The sequence below is a fragment of the Ranitomeya variabilis genome, chromosome 6 (assembly GCF_051348905.1).
Source record: "Ranitomeya variabilis isolate aRanVar5 chromosome 6, aRanVar5.hap1, whole genome shotgun sequence".
Classification (NCBI taxonomy): domain Eukaryota; kingdom Metazoa; phylum Chordata; class Amphibia; order Anura; family Dendrobatidae; genus Ranitomeya; species Ranitomeya variabilis.
The window spans coordinates 165,920,159-165,934,422 of NC_135237.1; the positions used below are offsets into that span (position 1 = coordinate 165,920,159).

The 14,264-nt window shown below is 44.3% G+C and overlaps 1 protein-coding gene across 4 annotated transcripts in view; it reads right to left on the minus strand.

Moving 5' to 3' along the window:
* The window catches only part of SUGCT (succinyl-CoA:glutarate-CoA transferase), a 1,711,098-nt gene extending 1,698,383 nt beyond the window's left edge, over positions 1-12,715 (minus strand). The window contains exon 1 of one of the 4 annotated variants that reach the window (XM_077269202.1): positions 12,449-12,714. In XM_077269202.1, coding sequence (XP_077125317.1) covers positions 12,449-12,575 — 127 coding nt within the window. In that variant the 5' untranslated portion in view covers positions 12,576-12,714. Of the gene's footprint in view, positions 1-12,448 lie in introns of all 4 variants that reach the window. The other 3 variants (XM_077269201.1, XM_077269204.1, XM_077269203.1) reach the window with 3 other exon arrangements.
* Positions 12,716-14,264: the final 1,549 nt, after the last annotated feature.

Sequence of the window (14,264 nt, forward strand, 5' to 3'; positions counted from 1 at the left end):
GAGGCTATTGGGGTCTTACTGTGGACATGAGGAGGCTATGGGGGTCTTACTGTGGACATGGGGAGGCTATGGGGGTCTTACTATGGACATGGTGAGGCTATGGGAGTCTTACTCTGGACATCGGGAAGCTATGGGAGCCTTACTATGGACATGGGGAGGCTATGGGGGTCTTACTGTGGACATGGGGAGGCTATGTGGGTCTTATTGTGGACATCGGGAAGCTATGGGAGTCTTACTGTGGACATGGGGAGGCTATGGGGGTCTTACTGTGGACATGGGGAGGCTATGGGAGTCTTACTATGGACATGGTGAGGCTATGGGAGCCTTACTATGGACATGAGGAGGCTATGGGAGTCTTACTGTGGACATCAGGAAGCTATGGGAGTCTTACTGTGGACATGAGGAGGCTATGGGGGTCTTACTGTGGACATGAGGAGTCTATGGGTGTCTTACTCTGGACATGAGGAGTCTCTGGGTGTCTTACTGTGCACATGGGGAGGCTGTGTGGGCCTCATATGCTGGACATTGAGGGGCTGGGTGGGGCTCATATGCTGGACATTGGGGGGCTGTGTGGGCCTCATACGATACATTGAAAAGGCTGTATTCGGGTTCAAACGGTACATAGGGTAATGTTCGCATACTTAATTCTGCTCAATATTGAGTGATAAATATTATTATAATTATATTAATAACTAGCTGAAGAGCCCGGCGTTGCCTGGGCATAGTAAATATCTGTGGTTAGTTATAGCACCTCACTTCTCTTATTTTCCCAGCACGCCTCTCATTTAGCGCCTCACTTCTCTCATTTTCTCCCTCACACCTCTCATTTTCCCCCTCACTCCTCACATTCCCCCCTAACACTTGTCATTTTAACCTCACATCTGTCATTTTCCGATCACGCCACTATTTTCCCTCACTCCTCTCATTTTGCACTCACACCTTTTCATTTTCACCTCACACCTCTCATTTTCCCCTCAGTATATACATGTTTGTCATCTCCCTTATATATAGTATACACCTGTATGTCATCTCCTGTATATAGTATATACCTGTATGTCTTCTCCCCTGTATATACCTGTATGCCATCTCCCCTGTAAATATATACCTGCTGTATGTCATCTCCTCCTGTATATTGTATATACCTGTCATCTCCTCCTGTATATAGTATATACCTGTATGTCATCTCTTCTGTATATAGTATATACCTGTATGTCATCTATTTTATATAGTATATACATGTATGCCATCTCCACCTGTATATAATATATACCTGTAAGTCATCTCCTCCTGTATATAGTATATACCTGTAAGTCATCAACTCCTGTATATAGTATATACCTGTGTCATCTGCTCCTGTATATAGTATATTCCTGTGTCATCTCCCCTGTATATAGTATGTACCTGTATGTCATCTCCTCCTGTATGTAGTATATATCTGTGTGTCATCTCTTCTGTATATAGTATATACCTATATGTCATCTCTTCCTGTATATAGTATATACCTGTGTGTCATCTCCTCCTGTATATAGCATATAGCTGTATGTCATCTCCTCCTGTATATAGTATATACCTGTAAGTCATCTCCTCCTGTATATAGTATATACCTGTAAGTCATCACCTCCTGTATATAGTATATACCTGTGTGTCATCTGCTCCTATATATAGTATATTCCTGTGTGTCATCTCCCCTGTATATAATATGTACCTGTATGTCATCTCCTCCTGTATATAGTATATATCTGTGTGTCATCTCTTCTGTATATAGTGTCACTCCTCACATTCCCCCCTAACACTTGTCATTTTAACCTCACATCTGTCATTTTCCGATCACGCCACTATTTTCCCTCACTCCTCTCATTTTGCACTCACACCTTTTCATTTTCACCTCACACCTCTCATTTTCCCCTCAGTATATACATGTTTGTCATCTCCCTTATATATAGTATACACCTGTATGTCATCTCCTGTATATAGTATATACCTGTATGTCTTCTCCCCTGTATATACCTGTATGCCATCTCCCCTCTAAATATATACCTGCTGTATGTCATCTCCTCCTGTATATTGTATATACCTGTCATCTCCTCCTGTATATAGTATATACCTGTATGTCATCTCTTCTGTATATAGTATATACCTGTATGTCATCTATTTTATATAGTATATACATGTATGCCATCTCCACCTGTATATAATATATACCTGTAAGTCATCTCCTCCTGTATATAGTATATACCTGTAAGTCATCAACTCCTGTATATAGTATATACCTGTGTCATCTGCTCCTGTATATAGTATATTCCTGTGTCATCTCCCCTGTATATAGTATGTACCTGTATGTCATCTCCTCCTGTATGTAGTATATATCTGTGTGTCATCTTTTCTGTATATAGTATATACCTATATGTCATCTCCTCCTGTATATAGTATATACCTGTGTGTCATCTCCTCCTGTATATAGCATATAGCTGTATGTCATCTCCTCCTGTATATAGTATATACCTGTAAGTCATCACCTCCTGTATATAGTATATACCTGAGTGTCATCTGCTCCTATATATAGTATATTCCTGTGTGTCATCTCCCCTGTATATAATATGTACCTGTATGTCATCTCCTCCTGTATATAGTATATATCTGTGTGTCATCTCTTCTGTATATAGTATATACCTATATGTCATCTCCTCCTGTATATAGTATATACCTGTGTGTCATCTCCTCCTGTATATAGTATATACCTGTATGTCATCTCCTCCTGTATATAGTATATACCTGTAAGTCATCTGCTCCTGTATATAGTATATACCTGTATGTCATCTCCTCCTGTATAAACTATATATCTGTGTGTCATCTCCTCCTGTATTAGACCTCGTTCACACATTATTTGGTCAGTATTTTTACCTCAGTATTTGTAAGCTAAATTGGCAGCCTGATAAATCCCCAGCCAACAGGAAGCCCTCCCCCCTGGCAGTATATATTAGCTCACACATACACATAATAGACTGGTCATGTGACTGACAGCTGCCGGATTTCCTATATGGTACATTTGTTGCTCTTGTAGTTTGTCTGCTTATTAATCAGATTTTTATTTTTGAAGGATAATACCAGACTTGTGTGTGTTTTAGGGCGAGTTTCATGTGTCAAGTTGTGTGTTGAGTTTTGTGTGGCGACATGCATGTAGCGACTTTTGTGAGATGAGTTTTGTGTGGCGACATGCGTGTAGCAACTTTTTATGTGTCGAGTTGCATGTGACAGGTCAGTGTAGCAAGTTGTGTGCTGCGAGTTTTGCGCAAGGCGAGTTTTATGTGTGGTGCGTTTTGAGTATGTGCAAGTCTTGTGTGAGGCAACTTTTGCATGTGTTGCAACTTTTGTGCATGTGGCAATGTTTCCGCATGTGCAAGTTTTGCGTGTGGCGAGTTTTCCATGAGGTGAGTTTTGCACGTGTGGAGAGTTTTGCGTGAGCCTAATTTTGCATGTGGCGAGTTTTGAACGTGGCGAATTTTGTGTTTTGACGTTTATGTGGCGAGGTTGTGGTGTGTGGTGAAATGTGTGCTGAGGGTGGTATATGTGTTTAAGCACGTGGTAGTGTGTGGCACATTTTGTGTGTGTGTTCATATCCCCGTGTGTGGTGAGTATCCCATGTCGGGGCCCCACCTTAGCAACTGTACAGTATATACTCTTTGGCGCCATCGCTCTCATTGTTTAAGTTCCCCTTGTTCACATCTGGCAGCTGTCAATTTTCCTCCAACACTTTTCCTTTCACTTTTTCCCCATTATGTAGATAGTGGCAAAATTGTTTGGTGAATTGGAAAGCGCAGGGTTAAAATTTCGCCTCACAACATATTCTATGATGCTCTCGGGGTCCAGACGTGTGACCGTGCAAAATTTTGTGGCTGTAGCTGCGACGGTGCAGATGCCAATCCCAGACATACACACACACATTCAGCTTTATATATTAGATTATATGTTGATATTAATATTGAGCTTAATTCATTTCACCCTATTGGTTTGGCCCTCCACAACAGTAACAGTCTCTCATGTGGCCCCTCGGGAAAATTAATTTGCAATATGGCAATCATTAAAGTTGCACCTAATTTAGTAAGGTGAGCATGGAACTCACCAAGTGTGGGGGAAGTGAAAATATCTTGCTCTTGAACATACTACCCTATGGGAGCGCCGCTTTCTACCATCTTGCCACAAGTAAGGCTAGGTTCCCATTGCGTTTTAGTGTGAGCGCTAACGGACAGCGTTGCACGGCGAAATTAACGCCGTGCAACGCGTCCGTTAGCGCTCCCATTGCCGGCAATGTTAAAGCGCATTGCTAGCGCGTGTCATTTTTGGCACGCGCTAGCGATGTGCCGTTCTTTTGTAGCGCGCCTCGGACACTGCTTGCAGCATCCGCGGCGCGCCCGAGGTCCGTTCCCCGCTCTCGCAGATCGGGGATCTGCGCTAGCGGGGACGTTTAATGCTACCCCTTAAAAGACATTGCGTTAGCGCAATCCGCTAGCGCTAGCGCTAAACGGATTGCCCTAACGCAATGGGAACCTAGCCTTAGTGACTTCACAAATCCCTCTCATTATTAATTCCCCTTATGTACTCCAAATTATTATTTTTTTGTTTTTTTAAATATGTAGGCTTCCTTTATACAGTTTGTATATATTTTTGTATTCTGGTGATTGAAAAAAAATCATGAACTTAACCCCTTCATAACTCAGCCTATTTTGACCTTAATGACCTGGCCATTTTTTGCAATTCTGACCAGTGTCCCTTTATGAGGTAATAACTCAGGAATGCTTCAACGGATCCTACCGATTCTGAGACTGTTTTTTCGTGACATATTGGGCTTCATGTTAGTGGTAAATTTAGGTCGATAATTTTTGCATTTATTTGTGAAAAAATTGAAATTTTGGCAAAAATTTTGAAAATTTCGCAATTTTCAAATTTTAAATTTTTATTCTGTTAAACCAGAGAGTTATGTGACACAAAATAGTTAATAGATAACATTTCCCACATGTCTACTTTACATCAGCACAATTTTGTAAACAAAATTTTTTTTTTCTAGGAAGTTATAAGGGTTAAAATTTGACCAGGGATTTCTCATTTTTACAACAAAATTTACAAAACCATTTTTTTAGGGACAACTTCACATTTGAAGTCAGTTTGAGGGGTCTGTATGGCTGAAAATACCCAAAAGTGACACCATTCTAAAAACTGCACCCCTCAAGGTGCTCAAAACCACATTCAAGAAGTTTATTAACCCTTCAGGTGTTTCACAGCAGCAGAAGCAACATGGAAGGAAAAAATGAACATTTAACTTTTTAGTCACAAAAATGATATTTTAGCAACAATTTTTTTATTTTCCCAAGGGTAAAAGGAGAAAGTGGACTGCGAAAGTTGTTGTCCAATTTGTCCTGAGTACGCTAATACCCCATATTTGGGGGGGAACCACTGTTTGGGAGCACGGCAAGGCTTGGAAGGGAAGGAGCGCCATTTTATTTTTTGAAAGAAAAATTGGCTCCAATCTTTAGCGGAAACCATGTCGCGTTTGGAGAGCCCCTGTGTGCCTAAAGATTGGAGCTCCCCCACAAGTGACCCCATTTTGGAAGTTAGACCCCCCAAGGAACTTATCTAGATGCATAGTGAGCACTTTGAACTCCCAGGTGCTTCACAAATTGATCTGTAAAAATGAAAAAGTACATTTTTTTTCACTAAAAATTTCTTTTAGCCTCAATTTTTTCATTTTCACATAGGCAACAGGATAAAATTAATCCTAAAATTTGTTGGCCAATTTCCCCTGAGTACACCAATACCTCATATGTGGGGGTAAACTACAGTTTGGGCGCACGGCAAGGCTCGGAAGGGAAGGAGCGCCATTTGACTTTTTGAATGAAGAATTAGCTCCAATCGTTAGTGGACACCATTTCGCATTTGGAGAGCCCCTGTGTGCCTAAAGATTGGAACTCCCCCACAAGTGACCCCATTTTGGAAACTAGACGCCCCAAAGAACTTATCTAGATGCATAGTGAGCACTTTAAACCCCCAGATGCTTCACAAATTGATCCGTAAAAATGAAAAAGTACATTATATTTCACAAAAAAATTCTTTTAGCCTCAATTTTTTCATTTTCACATGAGCAACAGGATAAAATGAATCCTAAAATTTGTTGGGCATCTTCTGCTGAGTGCACCAATACCTCATATGTGGGGGTAAACTACTGTTTGGGCGCACAGCAGGGCTCGGAAGGGAAGGAGCGCCATTTGACTTTTTGAATGAAAAATTAGCTCCAATCGTTAGCGGACACCATGCCGCGTTTGGAGAGCCCCTGTGTGCCTAAACATTGGAGCTCCCCCACATGTGAGACCATTTTGGAAACTAGTCCTCCCACGGAACTTATCTAGATGTGTGGTGAGCACTTTTTACCCCCAAGTGCTTCACAGAAATTTATAATGCAGAGCCGTGAAAATAAAAAATCTTTTTTTCTCAAAAATGATTTTTTAGTCCGCAATTTTTTATTTTCCCAAGGGTAACAGGAGAAATTGGACCCCAAAAGTTGTTGTGCAGTTTGTCCTGAGTACGCTGGTACCCCATATGTGGGGGTAAACCACTATTTGGGCACATGTCGGGGCTCGGAAGGGAAGTATTGACGTTTTGAAATGCAGACTTTGATGGAATGGTCTGCGGGCATCATGTTGCGTTTGCAGAGCCCCTGATGTGCCTAAACAGTAGAAACCCCCCACAAGTGACCCCATTTTGGAAACTAGACCGCCGAAGGAACTTATCTAGATGTGTTGTGAGCACTTTGAACCCCAAGTGCTTCACAGAAGTTTATAACGCAGAGCCGTGAAAATAAAAAATCATTTTTTTCCCACAAAAAAATTTTTTCAGCCAATTTTTTTTTTCCCAAGGCTAATAGGAGAAATTAGACCCCAAAATTTATTGTGCAATTTTTATTGAGTACGCTGATACCCCATATGTTTGGGTAAACCACTGTTTGGGCACACGTCGGGGCTCGGAAGGGAGGGAGCACCATTTGACTTTTTGAACGCAAGATTGGCTGGAATCAATGGTGACGCCATGTCGCATTTGGAGACCCCTGATGTGCCTAAACAGTGGAAACCCCTCAATTCTAACTCAAACACTAACCCCAACACACCCCTAACCCTAATCCCAACCCTAACCCTAACCACAAGCCTAGCCCTAACCCCAACACACCGCTAACCCTAAACGTATCCCTAATTCCAACCCAAACCCCAACCCTAAGGCTGCCGTCACACTAGCAGTATTTGGTCAGTATTTTACATCAGTATTTGTAAGCCAAAACCAGGAGTGGGTGATAAATGCAGAAGTGGTGCATATGTTTCTATTCTGCTTTTCCTCTAATTGTTCCACTCCTGGTTTTGGCTTACTAATACTGATGTAAAATACTGACCAAATACTGCTAGTGTGACGGCAGCCTAACTCTAATTCCAACCCTAACCCTAAGGCTATGTGACCATGTTGCGGATTCGTGTGTGAATTTTTCAGCACCGTTTTTGAAAAATTTGCAGGTAAAATGCACTGCGTTTGTGGATTTACCGCGGATTTCCTGCGTTTTTTGTGCGGATTTCACCTGCGGTTTTACACCTGCGGATTCTTATTGAGGAGCAGGTGTAAAACGCTGCGGAATCCACGCAAAAAATTGACATGCTGCAGAAAATACAACGCTGCGTTTCCACGCAGTATTTTCCGCACCATGGGCACAGCGGATTTGGTTTTCCATAGGTTTACATGGTACTGTACACCGCATGGAAAACTGCTGCGAATTCGCAGCCAAATCCGCACAATGTGTACATACCCTAATTCCAACCCTAATTCTAACCCTAACCCTAGTTCTAACCCTAACCCTAACCCAAATTCTAACCCTAACCCTAGTTCTAAACCTAGTTCTAACCCTAACCCTAGCGCTAACCCCAGTCCTAACCCTAGTTCTAACCCTAACCCTAGTTCTAACCCTAACCCTAGTGGAAAAATAAAAATATTTATTTTATGATGTTCCCTACCTATGGGGGTGATAATAAGGGAGGGGGGGCTATTTACTATTTTTTTCATTTTGATCACTGTGGTAGAACCTATCACAGTGATCAAAATGAATGAACGAATCTGCCGGCCGATTCGGCGAGTGCATGCACATTTGTTAGATTGCGGCGCCCATCCTACATGCTGTACAGACAACGGGACTCCGGAGGTATGGGGGGGTGGGATCAGACAGCAGGGGGGTGCCGGACAGGACAAAGGGGAGAGGAGGGTGCGGAGGACAGGACGGAGGGGTAGGAAACAAGGACGGCGGCTGCAGATCGCCGCTGTCAGTTGGTGGGGGGGTCAGATCGCGGTCTCCAGCCATGGCCGATGATATTGCAGCATCGGCCATGGCTGGATTGTAATATTTCACTAAGTTTCATTGGTGAAATATTACAAATTGCTCTGATTGGCTGTTTCACTTTCAACAGCCAATCATAGCGATCATAGCGACGTGGGGGCAAAGCCACCACCCAGGCCTGGGCTGAAGTACCACTCCCCCTGTCCCTGCAGATCGGGTGAAATTGGAGTTAACCCTTTCTCCCGATCTGCAGGGACGCGATCCCTACATGACGGTCGGATTGGCACCGACTTTCATGACACCTACGTGGCGTCACAGGTCGGGAAGGGGTTAAATATGTTTTAAAGTGCTTTAAAAAAAAAAATATCCAGAAAAAACATGGAAAAAGAAACACAGTATGAGCTGCTTTACTGTATGCCCCTGTATTGGAAAGCGTAAAATAGACTAGGCCTTTACATACAGAGAAAAAATTCCAACCTATTGCAGCCTGGGTTATGACAAAATTGCATTCTTTTGGCATATGTTGGAGGCATGGGCACACATGTGTATGTTCAGAATATGCACAATGAGCACTTCCGATGCATGCGCTTAACAAAGTTAGCACTCCCGGCACAATGATGTACTGTCACGTCTTCGCCATCTGAAGTATCCCGGGGAACAGGGAGAGCTAGGGTGCCACCTAGTGTTAGGGCCAGGAAAGGAACCACTGGTCCCAAGTCACTCGACAACAGTGGCGTGCATGTACTATTATGTCATTTCAGGGAACTGGTTACCTTGCCATCTATGGCATAACAGTAGGATGTCATGGTGATCATGCTGGCACAGGAACTGAGCCTGTGCATTTACTGGGGGAACCTGGCTATAACTGGCAGCTGGGTTACCACTGCAAGAGGGAAGGGGTTTCAATGAGCGTCAATGGTTTGCTAGTGGCAACTGGAGGCGTATCCATGTCTGCTATGTACGGAACATCATTACATACGTACTGCAGTGATTTACGCAAGGGTGCATTTACACTGGCCATTAAGGATCGAGAGCTCCTAGGAATGCTTGTATACCAATTTTCCGGATGTCTTAATAGGCTGCCAATCACACAACGCTCATTTGTTGGGTGAAATGATTTTTAGACTGAGTTCACACAAGCATATTTCACGGTCCATATATATATATATGAACCACAATGTCCAGACCGACTACAGGTCTACTGACTACCAGTCCCCTAACCTCAATTTCCAGCCTCTTAGACACATATGAGGCTGCAAGTTTGGACCGTGAAATACGCTTGTGTGAACCCGGCCTTTACCTGCCTTAAAAATCATCATTCTCAGCAGCGCAATACCAAGTGTAAATATGTGCAGTGACATGATATTCTATGTGCACAGAAACATGGTATTAATAATTGCTCTGTGTGCATGGAAGTGCGGGTGGTCTGTCTAAGCAGGCTATTAACTTACAGCCTACAGGGAGCCGACTGACAGTCATTTAATAGCCGAGGATAAAAGGCTTCCAGCCCTGTACGACTAATAAATATACTAAAAAATGGGTTTTTTTCAGAGTAAAAAAAAAAAAGGGTAATAAAACACAAAAATCTGCATTATTTTAATAAAAGAGGTTTTATTATGTTTAATATAGGGGAAAAAAGAGAAAAACAATTATTTATCCCTAAAGGTGAATGATGGAAAAACAAAATAAAAACACAATAAAAAGTGATCATAACGTAAACAAAGAAAGTACTAATACATATAAAATCCCGTAAAACATAAGCTCTCACACATTGTGCTTACAAGTTATGACAACTTGAGATGGGCGTACCTGAACAGTAAAGTTCGGGGTCTGTACCGAGCACCTTGTGTTCGTGCATGACAACGTGAGAAACACTGGTGGCTCTGATCGGCAGTAAGATTATTAATGCTGGTCAGAAAGCTGCCGTTTATAGCGGTCACAGGCGTCAGCTGATGGGAGTACTACTCCCATCAGCCTACACCTCCTGCCGCTAATAACAGCGAGAGCAGGTGGCGGCTGATGGGGAGTAGTAATGGATAGGCATCGTATAGACGCTTTTCCATTACTAACCTGTGGGCTTGAAGTCAGCAGCCATAAAACAGCTGACATCACCTCCACAACCATTACCGCACTTGCCACCGCACCGTGGGAAGTGGGCAAAGCACCACAATTGGTGCATCCAATAGTTGGACCTTTTCTGGGTGCTTGCGGCCTACTATTTTTAGGCTGGGGGAGCAATATCCATGGCCCCTTACCAGCCTGAGAATACCAGCCCCAGATGTCTGCTTTAGATTGGCTGCTTGTCAAAAACGGTTGGAGGTCACGCATTTTTTTTAAATGATTTATTTAAATACGGCGTGGGACCCCTCTATTCTTGATAGCCAACCATGATAAAGCTGACAGCTGAGGGTTGCAGCCTGCAGCTGTCAGTTTTGCCATCGATGGTTATCAAAAATAGAACAAACCCACGTCATTTTTTTTATTTATTCATTGCGCAGGTGCTGGCTGATGAATACTTCCATCAGCGGCGCCTGATCTCCCTGTTATCAGCAACAGCAGGTGTACGCTGATAGGAGTTGTACTCATCAGCCGACGCCTGTGACCGGAGGTAAACTTTTTACCGCCAGTCACAGTGCTGGCTCACCAGCATGGGAACCGCAGCTCTGACCGTCGGTAATGATCTTACCAACAATCAGAGCCTGTGTTTGCCATACTGTCATGCAGTTGACAGTGTGGCAAACAATGGATATTCGGGCCCCCATTCATCTGAATGAGGACCGGATACCGTACTGGTACCCAAACCAAACTTTTTTTGTAGATGTTCGGCTGACCCTGCCAGACCTGAACATCCAGAGGTACACCCATCACTAATGACAACACAACAAACTAAAAATATATTTTTTTAATTTTTTAAGTGATTTCATGGTGCAAAAGTAGTAAAACATAAAATACTATATAAACTTGCTACTGCCATAAAGAAAAAATGCATGTAAAATTTATACTGTGCAGTGAATGCTGTGAGAATAAAAAGAAAAAAGAGAATTGCTACTGCTGTTGTTTTGTTTATCCTGCTTCCTAAAAAGTGAAATAAACATTGTGCATGCAAAAATAACAGCTTGTCCAGCAAAACCAAACATTAAAGCTTTTAGAATAGAGTGATACAAAAGAACAAATGTTTACTGTTAAAAAGTAGTAAAGTATTTGGGAAGTGTTGGGTGTCACTGTATTCACACTGATGACAAGAATATAATTAACAGCAAATTAAATGGAGCAAAATTTTAAATGTAAAAGACCAAGAGTAGAATTGCTGTTTTTTTTTACCATCCCGTTATCACTATAAATGCTAAAAAGATTGGAAGCCATACCTATACCATACCTATACGCGAGATCGCTGGGGGTATGACTCTGGATGGGACCCCCATTGGTCCCAAGAACCAGGCCGCATCGGAACAGAGTGGTGGTCAAACATGCGCAACTCGGCTCCATTCATTCATAAGGGGACCTCGGCAGTGAGCGCTTGGCTCGTCTTCCCCACTCCCATGTGAGTGAATAGAGAGCAATGCACATGATCCACCACACGCGCCCTGGTTTTCCGGATTGGTGATAGTCCCAGAGGATCGGACACAATTGCAAGTCTTGTAAATACTCGTTTAATATGGCGATGTGCAGGCATAGCAGCGTTCTGGACGCAGTGTATTTTCGCTGAGTTCTAATACCGCACTGGTGTTTAGGGACATGCGGATTTACCGCGGGGGAGTTTACGCAGCGTTAAATAGTAGCACAGTGGGCAATGGGTTTCTATAGATCCCATCCACTGTGCTTGTACTGCACAACAAAGCAAGAATACGCTGTGCCCAAAACGCCACTACTCCTGAGCGTGGGCACGCAGCCTAAAAGTTAATTAACATGTCCCCAAAGTGGTGCCAATTAAAAAAACCTCATGTAACATCATTACAGAGAAAAAAAGTTACAGCTTTAGGAATGCAGTGCTGAATGGGTTAAAAATCGCTGTGTGACCTGAGCCCGAGCGGCTTATAGAGTCATGTGCAGAACACCGGTACTAGGAGACATCGCACCGCACGGCCCAGGTACCTGGCTGGCAGTGCCCCCTCAGCTGGGTGCACACAGGGTGCTGGGTGTAGAGGGAGGCTCCACGCTGCGCCCTCGCCACCATGTTGCTCCTCCTCACGGCCTCCAAAACGCGCAGTGCTGGGTGCATGGTGCTAGTATGGTGGGACAGTGCCGGAGCGGATCAGCCTGACGGTGTGAGGACACGAGAGCCCCGCACCCGGGAGTGCCGTGGGAGGGCACTGGGGAGGAGGAGGGGAGCGGGAAGCCTGTGCCGCCCAGTGACAGTCTGCGTGTAGCTGCACCGCCGTACGGGTCACTGGGGTAGAACGTTGGCCCTCACCAGGCAGGGGCTCTGTGTTGGAAGCCGGTCATGTCTCCCCACAATGTGACTCCAGTGTTGTTTTTTCTTGTTTTGCAGAAGTTGGACACACTGCACATGGAGGGGATTTTTTTTAAACTGCCAGTTTTAGCAATACATTTTTCAGGTGTGTTCACACTGCGTCTTCAAGCAGAAAACAGTTCTTGGTTATTTCCTGCGCGCTTTTTGCCTGACAGTTTTTGGGCATCATTTTACCGGCATTTCCAGACTTTTATTAATCTATTAAACAAGGAAACACCTTAAAGGGCCACTGTCACCCCCTCCAGCCGTTATAAACTAAAAGAGCCACCTTGTGCAGCAGTAATGCTGCATTCTAACAAGGTGGCTCTTTTAGTTTTTGGTTCAAATATTCCCAAAATAAAGCGTTTTGAAACTTAGCCAAAATACCTGTCTTTAGCCAGGGAGGCGGGTCCTCACTCCCCAGCTTGAACCGCTACTCTGCCGTCACTCAAATCTTCAGGGGCTTTCGGTGCCGCCCCCTCCGCGCTTTTTTCTCTTTAAAACCGGCGCCTGCGCTGTGTCTAAGCTCTGGCCGTCTGACGTCCCAGCCAGGCTTGCAGACTGCGCCTGTGCGGGCATTGCGGCCACCCACCTTGGGAATCCCAGCCCCGCAGTGTGTTATGCATTATGCACAGTGCGGGGCTAGGATTCCTGGGCATGCGCACTGCGTGTGTCAGACGCTCCCCCAGGTCCCCCACCTTACAGCGTCTGTATACTGTACTGTACTGTATACTGTACTGTATACTGTATGAGGAGGCACGATCAGCTGAACACAGTATACAGACGCTGTAAGGCGGGGGACCTGGGTGACAGGCTGACACCTGAGATGCGAACTCTGCTTCAGGAAAATGGCTGCCGCGATCTCCATCTGCGCACGCGCGGCAGCCCACGGCCATTTTCCTGAAGCCCTGGGCAGCAGAGCGCTCCAACTGCGCACGCGCGGCCACAGGAAGATGGCCGCCTCCACCGATCACCAGGGATACAGCACAGACCGCGCTCTTTTTCGTCACCTGCGCAGTCGCAAACCACTACGCCACCAACGGAAACCTAAGCAAGATCTGGGGGAAGAAACAGCTTTGTCACCACGCCCATATGACCAGCATGATTGACAAGCGAAAACGGCGACTTTGGTAAGTAATTTCGGCAGCTTAGGTGGGGAATCAGGGTAGAAAAAAAAAACTTTTGTAAAGCACAGCTCATGCCCTATGTAGCGGTATTTTTATCTCAGAGTGAAAAACCGGGGTGACAGGTTCCCTTTAACCGTTCCTTGTATGACATACTTTGCAGTCCGCTCACCATCCTGGTCGCTCTTCTCTGAATTTTCTCCAATTTTTCAATGTCTTTTTTAGGCTATGTTCACACGGTGCGGTTTTTGCTGCGGATCCGCAGCGGAATTGCACTGCGGATCCGCAGCAGTTTTCCATGTAGGTTACAGTACAATGTAACCCAATGGAAAAA